This window comes from Bacillus rossius, chromosome 6, assembly GCF_032445375.1.
Source record: "Bacillus rossius redtenbacheri isolate Brsri chromosome 6, Brsri_v3, whole genome shotgun sequence".
Lineage (NCBI taxonomy): Eukaryota > Metazoa > Arthropoda > Insecta > Phasmatodea > Bacillidae > Bacillus > Bacillus rossius.
This window is the reverse complement of record NC_086334.1, coordinates 60,423,849-60,441,970: the sequence shown is the minus strand read 5'-3', so window position 1 is coordinate 60,441,970 and position 18,122 is coordinate 60,423,849. Positions and strand designations below refer to the sequence as shown.

Genomic DNA, 18,122 nt, shown 5'->3' with positions numbered 1-18,122 from the left:
TCCTTGGTAAACGCAAACTGTTTATCTCGCTTCCCTGTACACCATTAAAATATTGGCCATCTCTGTGACAGTCACATCTTATAATAGCTTTACCATACTCGCTAACAGTTAACACTGTGCTAATTGCCCAAAGCTAAACTTGTAAATGTTCTGCAACCAACCATCCACCAGACTATTGATAGCTGGTAGGTTTGATTTCTGAACCTTCGCACCTGGCTTGTCGCCTGCCTCTCGCAGAGCGCCTGTACGTGATATATCACTGTCCTGCAATTGTGTATTCCCTAAACCACTGGAAAGGCACCTAAATGAGCGCAAAACACAAATTCAAGCATTACAGTTCATACTTGTACCTTTGCAGGTTTGCATTTCCAAACAAAAAAAAAACCTCTGATTTTGGCATTCACTGATAACCATTACATTTATGACCAGTGATTACAAAATTTATATTTTGTGTATCATAAAAAAACTAAAGTCGCTTAGTTTATTTTAAAATACCTACACAGATATATTAGTCACACTATTAAAGTATTTTAATTTGTAGATATATTTTAAATGTTCCCCACCCGAAAACCTCATTTCCCCGTACTTGTCCTGTAAAAATGAAGCAGTGGAATGATGTTTCACCGCTACCTTAATGAAGTGATCTATATGCTGTGTCGTGTAGTACAGTAATATCGAAAATAAAGAACTTTTTAACCTCTGGTCCTTTCCTAACCAAAAGGTGCCCGTGATACTAAAAATAACGCCATAACTACATTTAGCTGATTAACAAAATAAGAAGCTAACCATTAGCAGAAAAAAATAGTAAATACGCTACAGGTGGTGACAGAATTTTAATATAGATATTAATCAAAATTACTTCAATGTCATTTGTGTAGAATCTACACATTAACTTACTTTAGACAATAAATAGTTACTTCTCTAAAACAAAACTACTTACAATACTTGAACTATATATATTTAAAGGATCGGACGTTAACTACATAAACAAACTTAGAAATACAAAATATACAATTTACTTTCAAAACCTCACAAATAACCGCCAACTGATGTCAGATTTTCTTTTTTCAACGGTAGAATGCTGCCAACGTTGACGCAAAGAAAACAATTCAGTTGACGACATCCCTCCCTCTCTTTTCGATGGTTGACAACTTGACGTGCTGTTGTTTGGTTTTTGGTTAAGTAATTCGTAGAAAATGGCGCATTTCGCGTCGGCTATGCCTAATCAGGAGTTTTTATGGGATATATTTCAAAGGTAGATCTCAGATCATGTACGCATTAGTCAAGTAGTTATTTTTGTAATGAGTGGTTTGGTTCGTATGCATATTATTCACCATTTGAAAAGTGATTTGCTATGTCAATGTCAATAGAGCTTTCACCCCAAGTATGTTCATCAGTTGCCGTTTTCCACTCGCTACCAGTGGCGTACCCAGGATTTGTGTATAGGGGGTGTTAAGAAGAAGTATTCCCCCCCCCCCCCGTATTAAAGCGGGGGGTCCGGGGGTCCTCTCCCGGAAAAATTTGGATTTTAAGGTGTATAAAATAGTGCTATTTCAGCAGTTTTCGGTTCTTAAATTTAAATATTTTAATGGTAAAAATTTTATTAATTTTAATATGAAATTTGTTTGAGTGATGAATAAGAAATTAATTAAAGATTTGGTGCTAAGGGGGGGGAGGTGTTTGAACCCCTAAAAAACCCCCCTGGCTACGCCCCTGCTCGCTACCATCGAGTCCTTTTTTGAATCTAGTTACTTTCCCCCTTGTGGCAAACTTTTACAATTTCTCGTGGTTCCTTTTCTTCATGTAATTTTAACTATGCAACTTATTTCATGATAAAAACTGATTGATTTGTTTACACTCTGATTTTGTTTTTCACCCGGTGGCAAGAAGTCCTCCCCTTTCTCTATCTCCCCCTCCTCCCATTTTAGTCTTCGCCTCAGATCAGGGGCTCAATAACTAAATTTCCAAAGGGGGGGCAATATACCTTTTTATAAAGAATCATCGATCCCCCCTATTGAAGTGGGGGGTCTGGGAGTCCTCCCCCGGGAAAATTTGTGTTTAAAGGTGGAAAATGGTGCTATTTAAGCAGTTTTATTATATAAAAATTGATTACACAGCACTTTCTTTGCCCCCATTTACCCCCACTTCAAGGTTTCAGAGGGGGGGGGGGAAATACCCTTGCCCCCCCCCCCTGTTGTTGCGCCCTTGCCTCAGATCCCTTGCATCTCTCACACCCAGCATTCATTCCTCCCTTCCTGTCCTTGCAAGGAAAGCATGCCTCCCTCTTTCTGTGCACCTCCATACCCTCTAGAGCTTCCACCCTGTATACCCAACTGTATAGATATTCCCAATTGCCCACCTTGAAACATTACCAACCTTTCCACCTGTCTCCTCTGTAGCATTCCCCACCCGGGATCTGTTATCTCTGATCATGTCGGCCTTTGTAACGGCCTCTTCCTCTGCATTCTGATGCTCTTGGGGACAAGATGGTTGAAGCATCAGATCACTTGCCCTCCACCAAGATGATCTGTGTTCAATTTCTGGTGGGTCGGACCCAAGTTCTTCACATTTTTGAAATTTGGCAGCTGTCGAAGTAAATGTGTTTTCTCTGGGTTATTATACATTATGCCATTGCTCCATCCTCATCTTTAATGACTTCAATGTGATAAGACATTTAGCCCTAATTCTAATTTGTCTTTGCACACCAGCGTTGTCCCAAGGTCTGAGTTCAAGAATGCTGCAACTGTTAAATTCTTGGTAATTATTAGACGTTGTGGCTTTTTAGAACAGAAAGAAATAAAATTGCAAAACAGTGGTTTTCACACAGTACGCACATCCCTAAATTTACTCCTAAGAGATGGTTTTATAACCTACTAGTTTGTGAAAAAAATTAAAATTTTATATCTTAGTTACATTACAATACCTGTGTTTTTAAGCTGCTGCTGCTGCCATTCATTGCGATAAATAGGAATATACATTTTCCATATACATACTAGAAATGTTCCTGAATAAACCCCGAAAGGATAGTTTCTTAATTCTTACTGGTTTGTGAAAAAATAACAGTTTACAGCTTACATTACAATGCAATCGCCAACATTCATTGTTTATGTTTATCTGTGTGGGTTTTTTTTTATTTTTTTATTTTTTTGAGAAGTTTAGTCAATGGAAGTGTTCTAATAATGAAATTTGTTTAAATAACAATTGTAAGAAATTTTTAATGCCTGTATTTCATGTTTGTTGTTTTATTAGAATAAGGAATTGTATTACAAAATGTTTGTTTTATTACATTACATTTAAAGTAGGTACTACTATTTTGAGTCACGTAAGGAATGAGTCTAATGGAAGCCTAAAATTTGAATTGAATTAATGTTGTTCATTTTCTGTGTGGAATACGTGCTGTGCAATGAAGTATCTGACACATTGAATTTTGTAGTCTTTTCAGGGAATTCTTTGATTAGAGCCGTTGTATATTCTGTGTTTTTTATGGCTAGTGTTTCATGTATCCAAGTTTATCCCAGCATCCTGTTGGCTTGATCCTGTGGTACATGATGCTTGCTGTTTTAGTTCATTATGTCGGAAGATCCTGCACATATAAATATTTGCGAAATAAGAAAAAATTAATCCTTTTTATTCAACTTACGATCACAATTCATTATTAAATGACAACTTTTTTTATGTACAGGATCTTCTGACGTACTGAACTAAAACAGAAAGCATCGTGTACCATAGGATCCTGCCATCAGGATCTTTCATCATACTGAACTAAAATAGCAAGCATCATGTACCACAGTATCAAGCCAACCGAATCATGCTATCAGGATCTTTCGACATACTGAATTAAAACAACAAGCATCATGTACAGGACCAAGCCTTCAGTATCCAGGGATAAACTTCAATATATGAAGCGAAAGAATTAGCGTATTTTTAATTCTCTATAAGTAGTTGGCTACAGTTGTGTTAAGCAAAGAGATATACGATCGTGGTAAGCAATGACTGGCTGTGGCAGTGTGAAAACACAGGTATTGTAATGTAAGCATTAAACTGTTATTTTTCACGAACCAGTAGGAATTAAGAAACCATGTTTTCAGGATAATATAAGGACGTTTCTAGTATTTGAAAAACATATTTTCCGTTTTTATTTACTTTTCGTTCCACGAAGCCGTGATGTCCGATGCTGGTATAATAATGTAAGCTATAAACTATTATTTTTCACAAACTAGTAGGAATAAAAAAAACATCCCTTCAAGGTAAATTTATGGACGTGTGTAGTGTGTGGAAACCATGTTTTCCATTTTTTTTTCTTTCCGTTATAAAAAGCAGTGACATCCGATAATTACCAAATTATTACGTTGCTACTCTTTTGTGAATAATCCCAAAAATGTTTTTTTTTTTAACACTTAAGTGATTCCTCTATTTACCCTAGAAACAGTGTTTCTAAATTAATGCAAGAGTCTGAGAAATTAAAGTTTATAGGTTATTTTAGTGAGCCTGTGAAGTGATGGGACCACTGCCGGAGTGCATCTTTATCCTGTGACTCTCGATATATAAGTATGTGTGTATTTTGTGATGCAGTGGAAGATAAATAAAAATGTTTTAAAAATGTGTGAGTCTCTACCTACTGCATCCAGACTCAAGTGTCAACCCTTGACAGGGATTTTATTTAGCGGTATGACTGCATGAAGTGCCGATTTGTTATGTGCAATAGCACGTTACCCGATATAAAAAAAATAGTCATGTGTATCTGTAACAATTCCGCACCTCCATACTGCCCTTTGGCATCCTTCGAAGCAATTCCAGTGCCCAAAACCCTTTCACCACCACCCACTGACTATGATTTGTGGCCTCAGAGTGTGTCTGCAACAACACCCTAGCTAGCTGTATCCCATGTCTCCTGTTCTCTCCAGCGATAAACCTTTCATGGCCACCATGATAATTAGGAGTTTTTGTGCTATTCTGAAGGAAACAAATCAAGAAAACTATTTCTAATGTTGATTAATTACTCCACGGGTCTTTTTTATATTCAGACAGGATTATAAGAATTTTGATTGTGGAGAAGGACTACGAAGATCAGGAAAATAGTTTGGCTAAAAATTATTAATAAAATTAAATCATTGATTTTTTTTAGTCTCATAAAATTGCCATTAATTAAACATTCCATATTACTAAAATTGTTAAAACTTCAGTTAGCAGTGAGGCACAGCTTTGTAATACTAGCACTGGGATTTATTTAATTCCCAAAGTCCCATCTTATAATAATTATAGTAACTGTAAACAGTAGGGGTTCCATAGCACTCTCCAGCAGGGCTCCTACATCATTTATCTACCAAAATGTTCCCCCTTTTCATCTTTTCAGTCAGTCCATTTCTATCAGGAAATCTCGCTCGCGCCTGTTCTACCATCCCTCCCTACCTTGTTGAAAGCGTTCTCAAAATCTATGAAGTATACTTTCACCAGCATGTTTCCATCAGCTCCTTCCACTGTATCTTCTGGCAAGCCAGCCTCCGCACATCATAATACCTCCTGAAATCATTCGAACCAGTCTTTGACAATCCCGCCCACTAGGTTCTGCAGCTGGCAGATATTTGCAGTTTGATACAGACACCACTTCTGCCTCCCCAAACTGCCCTCGGCCAATAACTGGCAACAGCAACTTTGCAAGGTAAAAGTTGTGTATCGCGTATCCAAGTCTATTCCCTTGATCCTAATGGCATGATCCTGTGGTACATGATGCTTCCTGTCTTAATTTAGTACATCGAAAGAACCTGAATATAACAAAAATTGTGATGTAACAATAAGTTATGATTGTAATATCAGTTCAATTAAAAATTTAAAAAAAAAATTACTTCCTAACATTGTATTGCAATATTTTTTTGTCCAGGATCTTACGACGTACTAAATTAAAACAGAAATCATCATGTTCCACATGATCAATCATACAGGACCATGCCATCAGGATCAAGGTATAAACTTGGAGACGTGATCCGGAGCAATTACTTACCCTTTACATTATCGTGAATTAATTAGTGATTACATAAGTGCATTGTATTACTTTTTTTTAGGAGCAAAAAAATGTATACTTTTTTCTAGTTAATTTTTGAAGGAATATTACTGTGATGCACGCAAAGCGCTGTACTTACAGAGTTCTTTTGATTGTATATTTGTTGTGGTATACTACTGTCCACTTTCCATAATTGGTACCAATAAAATATTGAGTAATTGTTCTGTATCATGTATCCAAGTTCATCCTTTGATTATGAAGGCATGATAATCTATAGGTACATTGATCATATGGTGCATGATGCTAGCTTTTTTAGTTTAGTAATTTTAAAGATCCGGGCCAGACAAAAACTCAAATATCAGAATACAAGCAAATTGTCATGCCTTAAGAATGTGAATTTTTTCATTCGTATTCAACTTACTATCATAATTCATTGTTATATCACAAGTTTTTGTTATGTCCAGAATCTTTTGACGTACTAAATTATATAGCAAGCATCATTTACCACTGGATCAATATATACAGAATCAAGGTATCAACTTGCATATATGGCCATATAATTAGTGCCATCTGTGTTTGTATTTGTATGTAATATGATTGCAATTGTGAACAAGATTTGCTTATTGCCATACATATAGGAGATAGGTACCTAGTTTTAATGCTGTTGTTTTTTCCGTAGGGTAGACAGAGATCGAAGTGGATACATTTCGGCCGATGAGCTGCAGCAAGCTCTTTCTAACGGGACGTGGACGCCATTCAATCCAGAGACAGTTCGTCTTATGATTGGTAAGAACAACGATTCACTTTTCAATTACATATTCTTTGACATGATTAGATAACCAGATGATTAGTGTAGGTTTTGTAGACTATGCCAAAGTTACATGTGTATAATTCATACTGCTTTTTCATTTCCCGTGTTAATGTTGTTTTGCATCAAATTTTCTAGTGCACAAAATTGTGTGTGGGATGCTCTTTAGATTCTTAATTTAATAAGTGTAGGTCAGCTACTCGTCATCACTAATTTCGTTCAAACTCACACTATATGTAAGGCTTGACTAGAAATGAAAGTGATGTAAGTGGGAGTTCCAGATGGCCCAGCATGAAGGAAATAAAAATTTTGTTGCGGATTGGTCAGTAAATAAGCCTTTTTTGTTAGCATAAGCATGATACAAAAAAATTACAAACAACCAAATAACATTTAAGAGACAAGATTACATATTTGACGAATACATTAACGACGACAGTGCAAAAACATAATAATAATCAAACAAAATATCCCAAAAACTAAATACAAAAGTTCAAAGTATTAATGTATAAAAGGTATAAAATCTAATAGTATAAAAGGAATAGTTTGTAACAACCCAGACAACAGCCTTCCCCATGCAATCCAGTAATAATAATTTTTTCTATAAATTTTTGTCATATTTCATGTTAGATGTAAAGTTTTTCCTTTTTCAAAGTTATTGTGAACGTAATTCACCGGGTTTATTGTTGTTATTTTTAAAATGCATAAGTTAATTTTTGAAGTAATTTTTTTTTTGCTGGCATCTTTGTGTGGGAAGGCATGCTGACGTAATTCTCCTTCGTTCTTTCCACGACCGAGGCTTTGTTTCACACGCTAGGCATTTGAGTCACTGTCACTAGAAACAGTTATAAATAACAAGTGGAGTAAACAAGAATAATATATTGATAAAAAGCCATGATTAAATATAATTAGACATATGTTTATTTATATTAAATTTAAAGTAAAGGAATTTTTTTTTAATACAGTAGAATCTCGTTATAGCGAGCACGGTAATAGCGAGGACACTGCTATAACGAGGAATTTTTGAGGAATTTACGGCGTGATCGCTTGAAGCGTGCTTTGGTTATTTGTCTGCTTTATCTCCACCCCTCTCGCTCACCACTAGACATCTTGCCATTGATGCCTGTTACATTCTTCAGCCGTGCAGTCGCCACCTAAGTGCGTGGCTTTAAAAATAGAATCCCGTCCTTTCTTTCTTTTATCAAACTTCCGTTAGTTATCTGTGCCTGCGGCTTCACAGTCACAGCATCACTGGCTGGCTTCAAGGCCAAGGTAGGCTCGAGTCGAATAAACCAAGCCTTTGAATATACATATACTTGTACGCATTTCTTATTATTTAGAAAATAGACCAAATCTATTTTTCCCCGCCATTAAACATAACAATGTGCACTTTTTTTTAAAATATAAATGCTCTTAATTAATTTGTTGCGATATTTTCATTAACAAATAATAACATTGTTTATATCTATGTTAGGCCAAGAAAGTCAGAGCCGTCTTTATACTTGTTGCTAATTGATTGCGTTAATAATACACAAATATTTATAAACTTGTTTGGAATTATTTCAGTTGTGACACGTTTACAAACATGTCACGTTATTTATTTTACTATCTGACAAATAGTAGGCACTACCGTATTTATTTCCGAATCGCTAGGACAATTTTCTTGTAACTTTCGTTTTGGTCAGTTGTTGGGGTATCTGTCCGGTAAAGGGGTGGTGATGGTTTGAGTTTAATCCCAAATTTATTTTCTAAAAAAGTTGACAGGTTTCTTTAAATGAAAAAAGGATAGTTTTCCAGCGACTATTTCGTTTGTGGCGTATGTGCGTTGCCGCACTCCTGCTTTTTTGAAAGAAATTAAATTGTCGCACTACACTAGCACCACCTGTTAGCAACATCCCGAACCAACATGGCCGCCAGCAGACAGCCCGCGTCGACAATAGATAGCAGGACAATGCTGCGTCGGCCGCGGGCTGAGATGCTATACTTACGTGGCGTGGTAGGGTATTCTGGTTATTTTGACGCAATCGGTGATCGCATCCATACTTGTGGGGTATCGTTTTAAAGAGAATTCACACATCTGCTCACAGAAATTATACAGGTTTAAACACAATTTTTATGCTATTTTTGGTTTATTTTTATTTTTTGGGGGCCAAAATTTGTCCAATTTGATTATAGTGAGGACACGGTTATAGCGAGGATCAAACCCGGAACCATGACACCTCCCTATAACGGGACTCTAGTGTATTTAATTTGTTACTAGAGCGGACAAAAATAACTTCCATTTTTTTTGTAACATTTCAAAAGATAATGTCATTCGTTTTGCTTAATGTGCATAGTAAAGGTGTTTGTCAACAATTAAAGGTAGATACTGTAATCCCAGTATTCTTAAGAAGATAATTACTATTAATTTTATTGAAATAGCAATAATATATAAATAAGGTGTCTAAAGTCACTGTTAAAGATAAAGATCTTAGAATAAACTAAATTTTATGAAAAAGTTAGTATTTTTATCTATAATTTTGATTAATTTATATTGTTATTTGTCTCATTTATCACTATCGGATTTTATGATATTCCAAATAACAAATCTCACTAGAACTAAAAGTAAACTAATAATAGAATCTAAATTAGAGGTAGTGAAAGTAATATATTGACTCAAAGCTAATAATCTATTACATTGAGATCTAAGAGATTCTACATGATTATGAAATAATAGTTTATTATCAAGTAAGACACCTACATCGCTAACACAAAATGATTTGACAATAACATGACTCTATTTTGTAGTCAAAAGCAATGGAATGATTAGGGGAGAAAGTTATAGTCATAGTTTTCTCGTAGTTAAGGTCGTCAAGATCGAGACTGCACCACTCTAGAACAGAAACAGGCCCGTAACATTTCAGTTGGAGAAGTTGACAATCTTGAAAAAGGTTATTACCATCACGCCGTTAGTCCATTGGGGATGACACTGTTGCTGCACTACTCCGCCAATTCATCAAGTTGAATTTCAGAAGTGTAAAATGACTGGATTTCAACTTTAAAGTGTCCTGTTAACAACTTGAAATGACTGGATTTCAACTTTAAAGTGTCCTGTTAACAACTTGAAATCCAGTCATTACTCAGTATCAAAGACTTCAACAGTCAAATCTTGTAATCAAGAAATCATTTAAATGTAAAGAAAACCAAAAACAAAAATGTGCTATACTTCTAGGTTCAACGGACCTAAATGGGCATCCAACACAAAAAAAAAAATCATAAATACATTTAGTAAAACTCTTTCAGAATGTGAAAAATCTGTTTCAGAAAAAGGTCTCTAACTAGACAGAATGAACTGTGATGATAAAATCACCAAAAAAATCCTGCAATGGCGTAAATCCAAGAAATTGTATTAAATCAAAATTCCCCATCGCGTAAATCGTTTAAAGAACGAGAAATAGTTAATTGTGCTTTGGCATGAAATTTTAAAGTCAATCTTACCCGTTGCAAGAATCTTTCAAAGAGCATTTTCATTTGTTCTTACTTTTTGTGAGAAAAAATTTGTGAACTTTAAATTAGAATTTGTTAGAACTAAAATAAATGTACAAACCTTTTATGGGTACTCATTTATTTATATGTGGCATGAAAATTAGCAATACTGTCCAGCTGAGAAAAACTAATTACTCAGATTGTAACATGCTTGAAGTCCACAACACCTCTGTGTGATATGCAGGTTGCTCAAATAGAAATTATAATGGGAAAAACATTTAAATAAGCTGTTACGGCATGCCTCAATCCCATGGCAATCACTTGCTGTGATTTATCAGAAGGACATGCAAGCCCTGAGCATATAAAATACTTACTTATTCTGTGTTGTGTTATTTATAACTATTATTTTTAATTTTAATCTTAGATAATTATATATTTTAAGATCATAAATCAAACCAGATATTATTTAATTTATATGAAAGACTGAAGTAATGAATTCATATTTACAGCAAGAGTAAATATTTTGCCATAATTGCATGACATATTGTTTTTTTTTTTTCAGGAATGTTTGACAAGCAAAATTTAGGTAAAATAAATTTTGAAGATTTTGGCGCACTTTGGAAGTATGTGACTGACTGGCAGAACTGCTTCCGATCCTTCGACCGAGACAATTCGGGCAACATAGACGGCCAGGAGCTGAAGACTGCGCTAACATCGTTTGGGTACAGGCTGTCTGACAACACTGTCAACCTTCTAGTGAGGAAGTACGATAGACTGGGCCGAGGGACCATATATTTCGATGACTTTATCCAGTGCTGCATTGTGCTTCATGTGAGTATTGGTACTTTTCCCTTGCTAAAGTGGTTCCTAGGGGCCATGGTGATTAGTGGCCAAATCACATGTCTCAGGCTATGTGGGTTCATTAATGGGGGATGTTGCAGTAATTTAATGGGTTTTCTTGGAATCCTCCCATTTCCCTTATCAGTGCTTCCCTTGCTGCTCTGTCTTACTGTTTCACCCCCCAATATTCATCTCTAATGAAATTTTCAACAACCTTAAACTCTTAGTCATTCAAAATTGTCCCATCAATATCTAGTGCAGAATGATACCTTCTTTTTTTCTAGTAATAACAATATGTTACAATTACTAATGTTTCTGAGGTTCTGTGTTGGAATCCCAGCAGAACGGGTGATTTTCAGGTTTGGGAGTACACCAATCCCTCACTTAGCACGACTAATTCGTTCCTAAAAATGTTCGTGTTAATCGAAATCGCGTATTCTGAAGCATTAGTCCCCATAAATATAAGGCTAAATTATTTAATGTGTTCCAAGATGTGTAGGGAAGTAATCTTTACATAATATAAATGCGTAGAATAATATTTGAAAATGCATATGTCATATCATTTATCTTTTTAAGCCTACCACCGAATACGTTAGATAAAGAAAACATGGCACAGTGTAACGGGAGATAAGTGGTAACATATTTACCGTCAGTCAGCAGGTTGGCTTGCCCGCCCAGGCGTGACCTTCAACACGCGCGCGCATCTGTCTGCCTGCTGTTGCAAGCAGCTGGATCCTTTGTTATTACGTTTAAAACTTAACAAAATTAAAACACTTTTATGAAATTAAGAACCGGTTTTATGTAACTTTAAAACACACAGCCATATGTAAACATTTAATTTGTTATGCACACCTCTTATAAAAGCGGCAATGTAAACAAATCAGTTAACAGATAAACAGATTTAGATTTTCCCTAGAGCACAAACATAACATTAAAATACGGGTACACTCCCTATTTAACGCGGTTGTCGGGGGACATAACTTTTACCCGCGTTGTTGCATAACCGCGATGTTTCGATATGACCAAGGTCAAAAGGCATAAAACACCGCCTGTGTTCTAATAGGTCGGCAAGCACGCACAGTATAGACGGCCCGCCTTTGTGCGGACTTTGCATCCGCAGTTTCCACTAAACACGGGTGCAAAAATAAAAATAATAAATTTTAAAGATAAATATTAAATGTTGAATTGTTTTTATTTTTCCGCGTGCCGCGCACAGTTTGTCGCACGGCCTACGAGCGCGCCACACGCCGCCATACACACGTGCGGCACACAAGCTGCTGCTGCCAGTCTCGTGGTGTTAGCCACAGTATCTGCTTCGTCAGTGTCCGTAAAAAAGTAAGTGCAGTGTGTGCGGTTTCACACGATTCTGTGGTCAAAGTATTCTAAAAAGAAAGGCCGTAGTGATACTTCAAACCGAATATGAATCGCAAAGTACCGAGTTAGATTGACAAAATAAAAATTCTAGATTTACTTACAGATAGCTTGTCTTTTGTAGAAGCAGGCCGCAGATACTGGAAAAAAACGATTCTAGCATTCGTACAATAAACAATAAAGAATCGTCTATCGTGTCAAGTGGTTAAACTTTATTATCCATGCTTACAGTAAATTATAAATGGTCACATGTGGGAAACAAAAATTGCGCCAATTTAATTTTAGCGCAACCAGTGACGCCGTATTAAAAACCGTGTTAAACTTTGTCTTTACTTATTTCACCAAACGCTGTATCGAGTTGCTGAGTGTGTGTGGCTCGGATCGGCAAGTGTTATATTCCCCAGCCTCTGTTTAAAGGTCGGGAGACCGCTACACATAAACATTTCCGGGACTTGTTTACTACCTCACGGCAAAAGTGGTACAGTATGGTTCACGTAAATATTGGACCACTGGGAATTCCTGGGCAAAGATTAAAAATACGCTAGCCGATTTACTTTACTATTTAATGTTAAAACATTATACCAAAGTAAAAATATGAACTTGTATAATACAATGAATTACCCAATAATATTACGTCTGTAGGTTTAAGTTGTAACAAAACATTTATATACAGATGTCCAGTAAAGTACCAATTAAGATTCTGGAGTGGAATTTTAAACACCGGACTACCTGATTTTGCCTTGTACGCAGCGACGCTGCTCAGTCAAGTGACTCATGCTCTGCCTGTGTGCTGCGTGAACACATTCCCTCCCCCACTCCCCCTGGTGTTTCTGCCCGCTCTAATCTCTACCTCTCTCCATGTTCTCGGCTAGCCTCTCCCTACCCAGCGCTTGCCGACAACCAAGCCTATCCAACATCAATCCCCAGCCGAGTCACGCTGGATAATGTCGCTGGATGGTGGGCTTTATCAGGTCCCCTGTCCGATGCTTCATTTGTGAGATAAAGCGACGTTAAGAACTAGTGTTTCAGAAAATATCACTGGGCTGGATTGGACCATAATTTGAAAACCCTACAAGATAGAGGAATAATGTACGGAGATATCTTGTTTAGAATTTTACTGCGGACATTTTCTACGCCTAGGCTTTTTTCTGCCCGATGCTTAGTTTGTTAGTTACAACGCAAAATTATCCTAATCGGCTGTCAACCATTTATTCCATTATTATTATTATTATTCATTTCTGACTGGGGGACATGGTTTGACCCGCGATATACCCGATTCTGCGATCAATCGGGGCGCGATATACCGGGAGTTTACTGTATGTACCATATGTACATATACAAAACATAAAAGTTAGTTAAATATTTTCTGGGGTGAAATTAACACTATCATCTTGCTTTTTTTTAAAAAACGTGTCCAATTTCATCTGCTTTGGTTTCTGTACGGTACGGCCTGGTCTGCAGCCGGGCATCAACGGTAGGGCCTGGTCTGCGGCCGGGCATCAACAGTACGGCCCGGTGTTTGTTTATCTGCGTGCGCATCTCTTTCCCCTCTCATTCCAAACCACTCTTCCCCCCTCGAATTCCATACCTGACGTCGCGTCGTTTCCGAGATTTTTTTTAGCCTGTGGCGATTTCGTGCTAACTGAAATTTACAGACGTGCTATTCGAGACTAGGGCAGTAAAATTTACATCGTGCTAACTGAATTCGCATTAAGTGAAGACGTGCTATGCGAGGGATTGGTGTATCATATTCTGGACAGTGTCGGAAAGTTTGGTTTTGTGATCTCACCGGAAGGAACACCAGGATATTACAAAGTTGAATGGTGTCTGAAACCTTAACGAAAAAGTAACGCAAGTTATATAATTCACTAGCTGCAATACCCGGCGTTGCCCAGGCTGAACGCAGGGTGTAGTTAGTAATTGTCTTCTTAATTTTAATGTCAACTGTGAAAATTAATTTATATCTTTTTCAGATCCCGACAGACATTGTTCTGCCAGTTTATATTTATTTACCTGGTCTATATGTAATTTAGACTTTATAAAGCAATATAGAAAAAAGCTGAAAAATAAGAGATTACTATGTAATATTGAAAAGATTCCATTACCTAGCTAATGCTCGGCCTGCATTGCAATGCCTCATTCAGTTTTGTTTTGTAATATGGTTGAAGTAGTTCCACATATACAAATCATCTATCCATCTATATATATATATATATATATATATACATATATATACATCTATATACATATATATATATATCTATGTATCTCTCTCTATCTCTATTTATTTCTTTATATCTACATATATATACTTCCCACTATCTCTATATCTTCTATATAAAAGTCTCTATATAGCTCTATACATCTATAGGACTATAGGTATATCTCTTTATTTAACCCATTTCATTCTCTATACCTTACTCTATCTCAACTTATCTCTCTGTCTCTATCTCACTATTGTTTTATATATATATATATATATATCACTCTAACTCTGTCTCTCTTTTATATTTATATAAATTGTGTCATGTGTGCACACTTATACAACAAAAACAGACAAAGTGCTGCTATATAAAATGAAATTAACACATTTTTTGACACGATTCGTGCTCCAACTATTGAAAAATAGTTATACCGTCTCAGTAACCTTCATGGGCATGCGCATAACAAATCACCAAAATTTCATCACAATTGGATGAATGATATAGGAACGCATACGGCACAAACAAACGAAAATTAAAGACATGACAAACGCATCAAACGATGGTGCGTTTAAAATTCAAGGCAACTCTATCTATTGACGAAGTTAAGAACAAAACTGTTATTAGCGCCTTTATTTTGCTAGCCGCTGCGAGCTCCACTAAGCGGACTGGTCTTACCAAGGAGAAAAATATGAATTTTCCAGACCTTACTATGTGTATGATCGTGTGTCAGACATAGAGAAATGACACTCACTCACTATTTGTATGTCTATGACCTATGATTTTTTCTGTTATAAAATGAAATTATCACTTTTTCACTCCCTTAGGGATGGAATTTCATTTTAATATAAGGTCTATGTGTTATCAAATTTAGGCTAGATTTCAGACCCACGTTATTGTGTTTAATGTATTGGAATTAGAATTTACTGCTTTCCACTCCACATTGATGGGTCATCTGTAATTAAATATTTTAATTTATTTGGTGATGTTAATGGATGTGTGTGATCTAGTATCAGGTCAACGTGAAGTAGTATCATGCGGGTTCATAAATTAACCACATTTAAATTCATCATAGTTTATTAAGTAATATTATAAGGAGATAAGACAAAAAAATTATAACTTTGATAACTCTAAATTTTATACAAATTTTCCTAGCACGCGACGACCCATTGATACCTATATCTAATTCCAGTAATGTTCAGGGTTAAATTGAATTTCATGAGCCTCTAGCTAATAAATAAGTTATTCGTAAGAAAATAATCCGGCTTAGTTCAGGGGAGGGCAGTTGAAACTCCGTTCTTCTTGGACCACTGATCTCGTCCTCAGCTTTCCAGGATATACGAGCAGTCTTGCTGTGAAAGAAAGTCTAAACTACGATCCAGTAGCAATACTGATGATGACAGCTACTGTTGACGCCATTCCGGGTGTGCTGAAAAATCTTTAGATTGGGCAGGTCTCACCAGCGCAGACAGGAACTGCAGCATAAAGATGATCGGAAGTCTTGCAAGGACGGATATTCGCCCGACGCGGTAGTAAAATTAATTGCGAAATGCGACTCCCTATAGTCTGCATGACGAAGAATCAGACTTCCTTCACTTAAGACTTGCAAAAATAACTAATTACGCGGTAGCCACGTATCTTCTTGTCCTCTGCGCGCAATTCCCGAACCCAGGAACTGTCACACGCACAGAGAACGTCCATTCGCTCCGCAGTGCAAAACTTAAGTCCCTCGTTCCTCCCGAAAATGCCGACCAGCGAGCATCTCAGCTAGGAAGAATAATTAAACAACCTCTTTTCTTACCTGGCGAGAATTCAATACTCAAAGACCATAGCTAACAGTATCTACATGATGTGAAGTCAGTAATAAACGGAACAATACATCTCAAATAAATGTTCAACAAAGAAGAATAACATCCCAAATATCAATGTCAACTGATGAACTATGGAATATCTCTGGGTCGTCGCACCATGTACAATTTAGCATTTACATACATTACATAAAAATGTATAGTTACTTTTACTTAGATCATAAAATACAAAGCTAAGATACAACAATAATTATAAACATGTAAACATGTCAAAATGTTTACAGTGTTAATCCAGATTATAAGCTAGCTGTAGGCCAAATTTCATTCAAATCCATTCAGTAGTTTTTACGTGAAAGAGTAACAAACATCCATCCATCCATCCATCCATCCATCCATCCATCCATCCATCCATCCATCCATCCATCCATCCATCCATCCATCCATCCATCCATCCATTCATCCATCCATCCATCCATCCATCCATACTTACAAACTTTTGCGTTAATAATGTTAGTAGGATTATAGAGATTCATTGTGGTATGAGTATCAAATGAGGCTAACACTGTCATTTTGGTTGATTGATCAGATCACTTGCTTCCCACCAAAGCGACTGTACATTCTGAAACTGACTGTTGATTGTCACTTTGCCTTTCAAAGGAAGGAGCCAGTGTTCCACAGTAACTATTTTCGTCTAGATTAATTTTTGTTGAATGCCATACATTTGGCTTCCTTTTAATTTTCAAGGTTTTATCTTTAATGTGGTCAGTGTGTGTTTATTTTCAGTTTAGGAGTTTCTTCTGAAAATGCTGTGTAATGTTCCAGACTCTGACTGCGTCATTCCGACAGCACGATACAGATCAAGATGGGGTAATTTCTATTCATTATGAGCAGTTCCTTGGTATGGTGTTTAGTCTCAAGCTGTGAATGAGTGTGATAAAATGGTTAAGGGCGACACTGTTCACTTCATAAGTAAGATAACTTCAACACATTCAGCTCTTATAAACACAGAGTTCTAGGTAGTATTTTTGTATGTATGTGCTGCAGCATTTTCTGCTTCAAGAGAATTTTTTTTATACACAATACCCCACACACAAGCATTCATGTGTGGTCAGATGAGATATATCCCCTTCTTTCTCACAATAAATTTACAATATTAAGACATTTAGATGCCAGTTGCTGTTGTGAATGTGTATGATTTTGTTTGTGAACATAATAATGGCCCGGTTTTATCACCCCTAACTAAAACTAGAATTTGGCCAGCCAGCCGATAGGTCTAACATCTCGCCACACATACAACTGTTTTACCTCTGTTTTGAGCCTTCTAGTTTAACAGTTGCGGATCATATTTGATGTGTATTTATTGTGGTATAGTACAAGAGTTACTAAAAAATAGTGACTAGTAATTGATTGATTTTTTTTTTTCAATTCTATATACACACACAGACACAATAGAATACATAATTTTGTATATTTCTGGTAGAAACCTTTCTTTTATGTATGTATGTATAGTGAAATAAGTGCATTAAGTATTTATCATCCATGCATATAATTTCCATAATGCACTCCTGACAATTATTGTAGCTAATTTCTAATATAAAACTTACCTTGAACTCCAAGCACAATGAACATATTTA

At 36.3% G+C, this 18,122-nt stretch overlaps 2 protein-coding genes across 11 annotated transcripts in view; one reads left to right on the top strand and one right to left on the bottom strand.

Annotated features, from left to right (window-relative positions):
• LOC134533247 (maternal embryonic leucine zipper kinase-like) overlaps positions 1 to 7,921 on the bottom strand; it is a 135,668-nt gene extending 127,747 nt beyond the window's left edge. For 2 of the 9 annotated variants that reach the window (XM_063370663.1, XM_063370669.1), the window contains exon 1: positions 1,020 to 1,102. The gene's annotated coding sequence lies outside the window, so the exon portion shown is untranslated. Of the gene's footprint in view, positions 1 to 897; positions 1,103 to 7,902 lie in introns of those variants that run through there. The other 7 variants (XM_063370660.1, XM_063370668.1, XM_063370666.1 and 4 more) reach the window with 6 other exon arrangements.
• Positions 1,123 to 17,922, top strand: LOC134533249 (programmed cell death protein 6-like). 2 transcript variants are annotated; one of them, XM_063370671.1, is made up of 4 exons: positions 1,123 to 1,255; positions 6,678 to 6,784; positions 10,831 to 11,099; positions 17,311 to 17,922. In XM_063370671.1, the coding sequence occupies exons 1-4, from the start codon at positions 1,197 to 1,199 to the stop codon at positions 17,410 to 17,412; spliced, it is 537 nt and encodes a 178-aa protein (XP_063226741.1). In that variant the 5' UTR covers positions 1,123 to 1,196; the 3' UTR covers positions 17,413 to 17,922. The 2 variants fall into 2 exon arrangements, with proteins under 2 accessions (XP_063226741.1, XP_063226742.1); XM_063370672.1 differs by having other exon boundaries at positions 1,208 to 1,271.
• The last annotated feature ends 200 nt before the right edge of the window (positions 17,923 to 18,122 follow it).

Bases quoted from the DNA above. Each gene is read 5' to 3' on its own strand.
- LOC134533249 (XM_063370671.1), top strand. From the start codon at position 1,197: ATGGCGCATTTCGCGTCGGCTATGCCTAATCAGGAGTTTTTATGGGAT. The intron at 1,256-6,677 runs GTAGATCTCAGA...TTTTTTCCGTAG, and splicing joins TTATGGGATATATTTCAAAG to GGTAGACAGAGATCGAAGTG. The intron at 6,785-10,830 runs GTAAGAACAACG...TTTTTTTTTCAG, and splicing joins GACAGTTCGTCTTATGATTG to GAATGTTTGACAAGCAAAAT.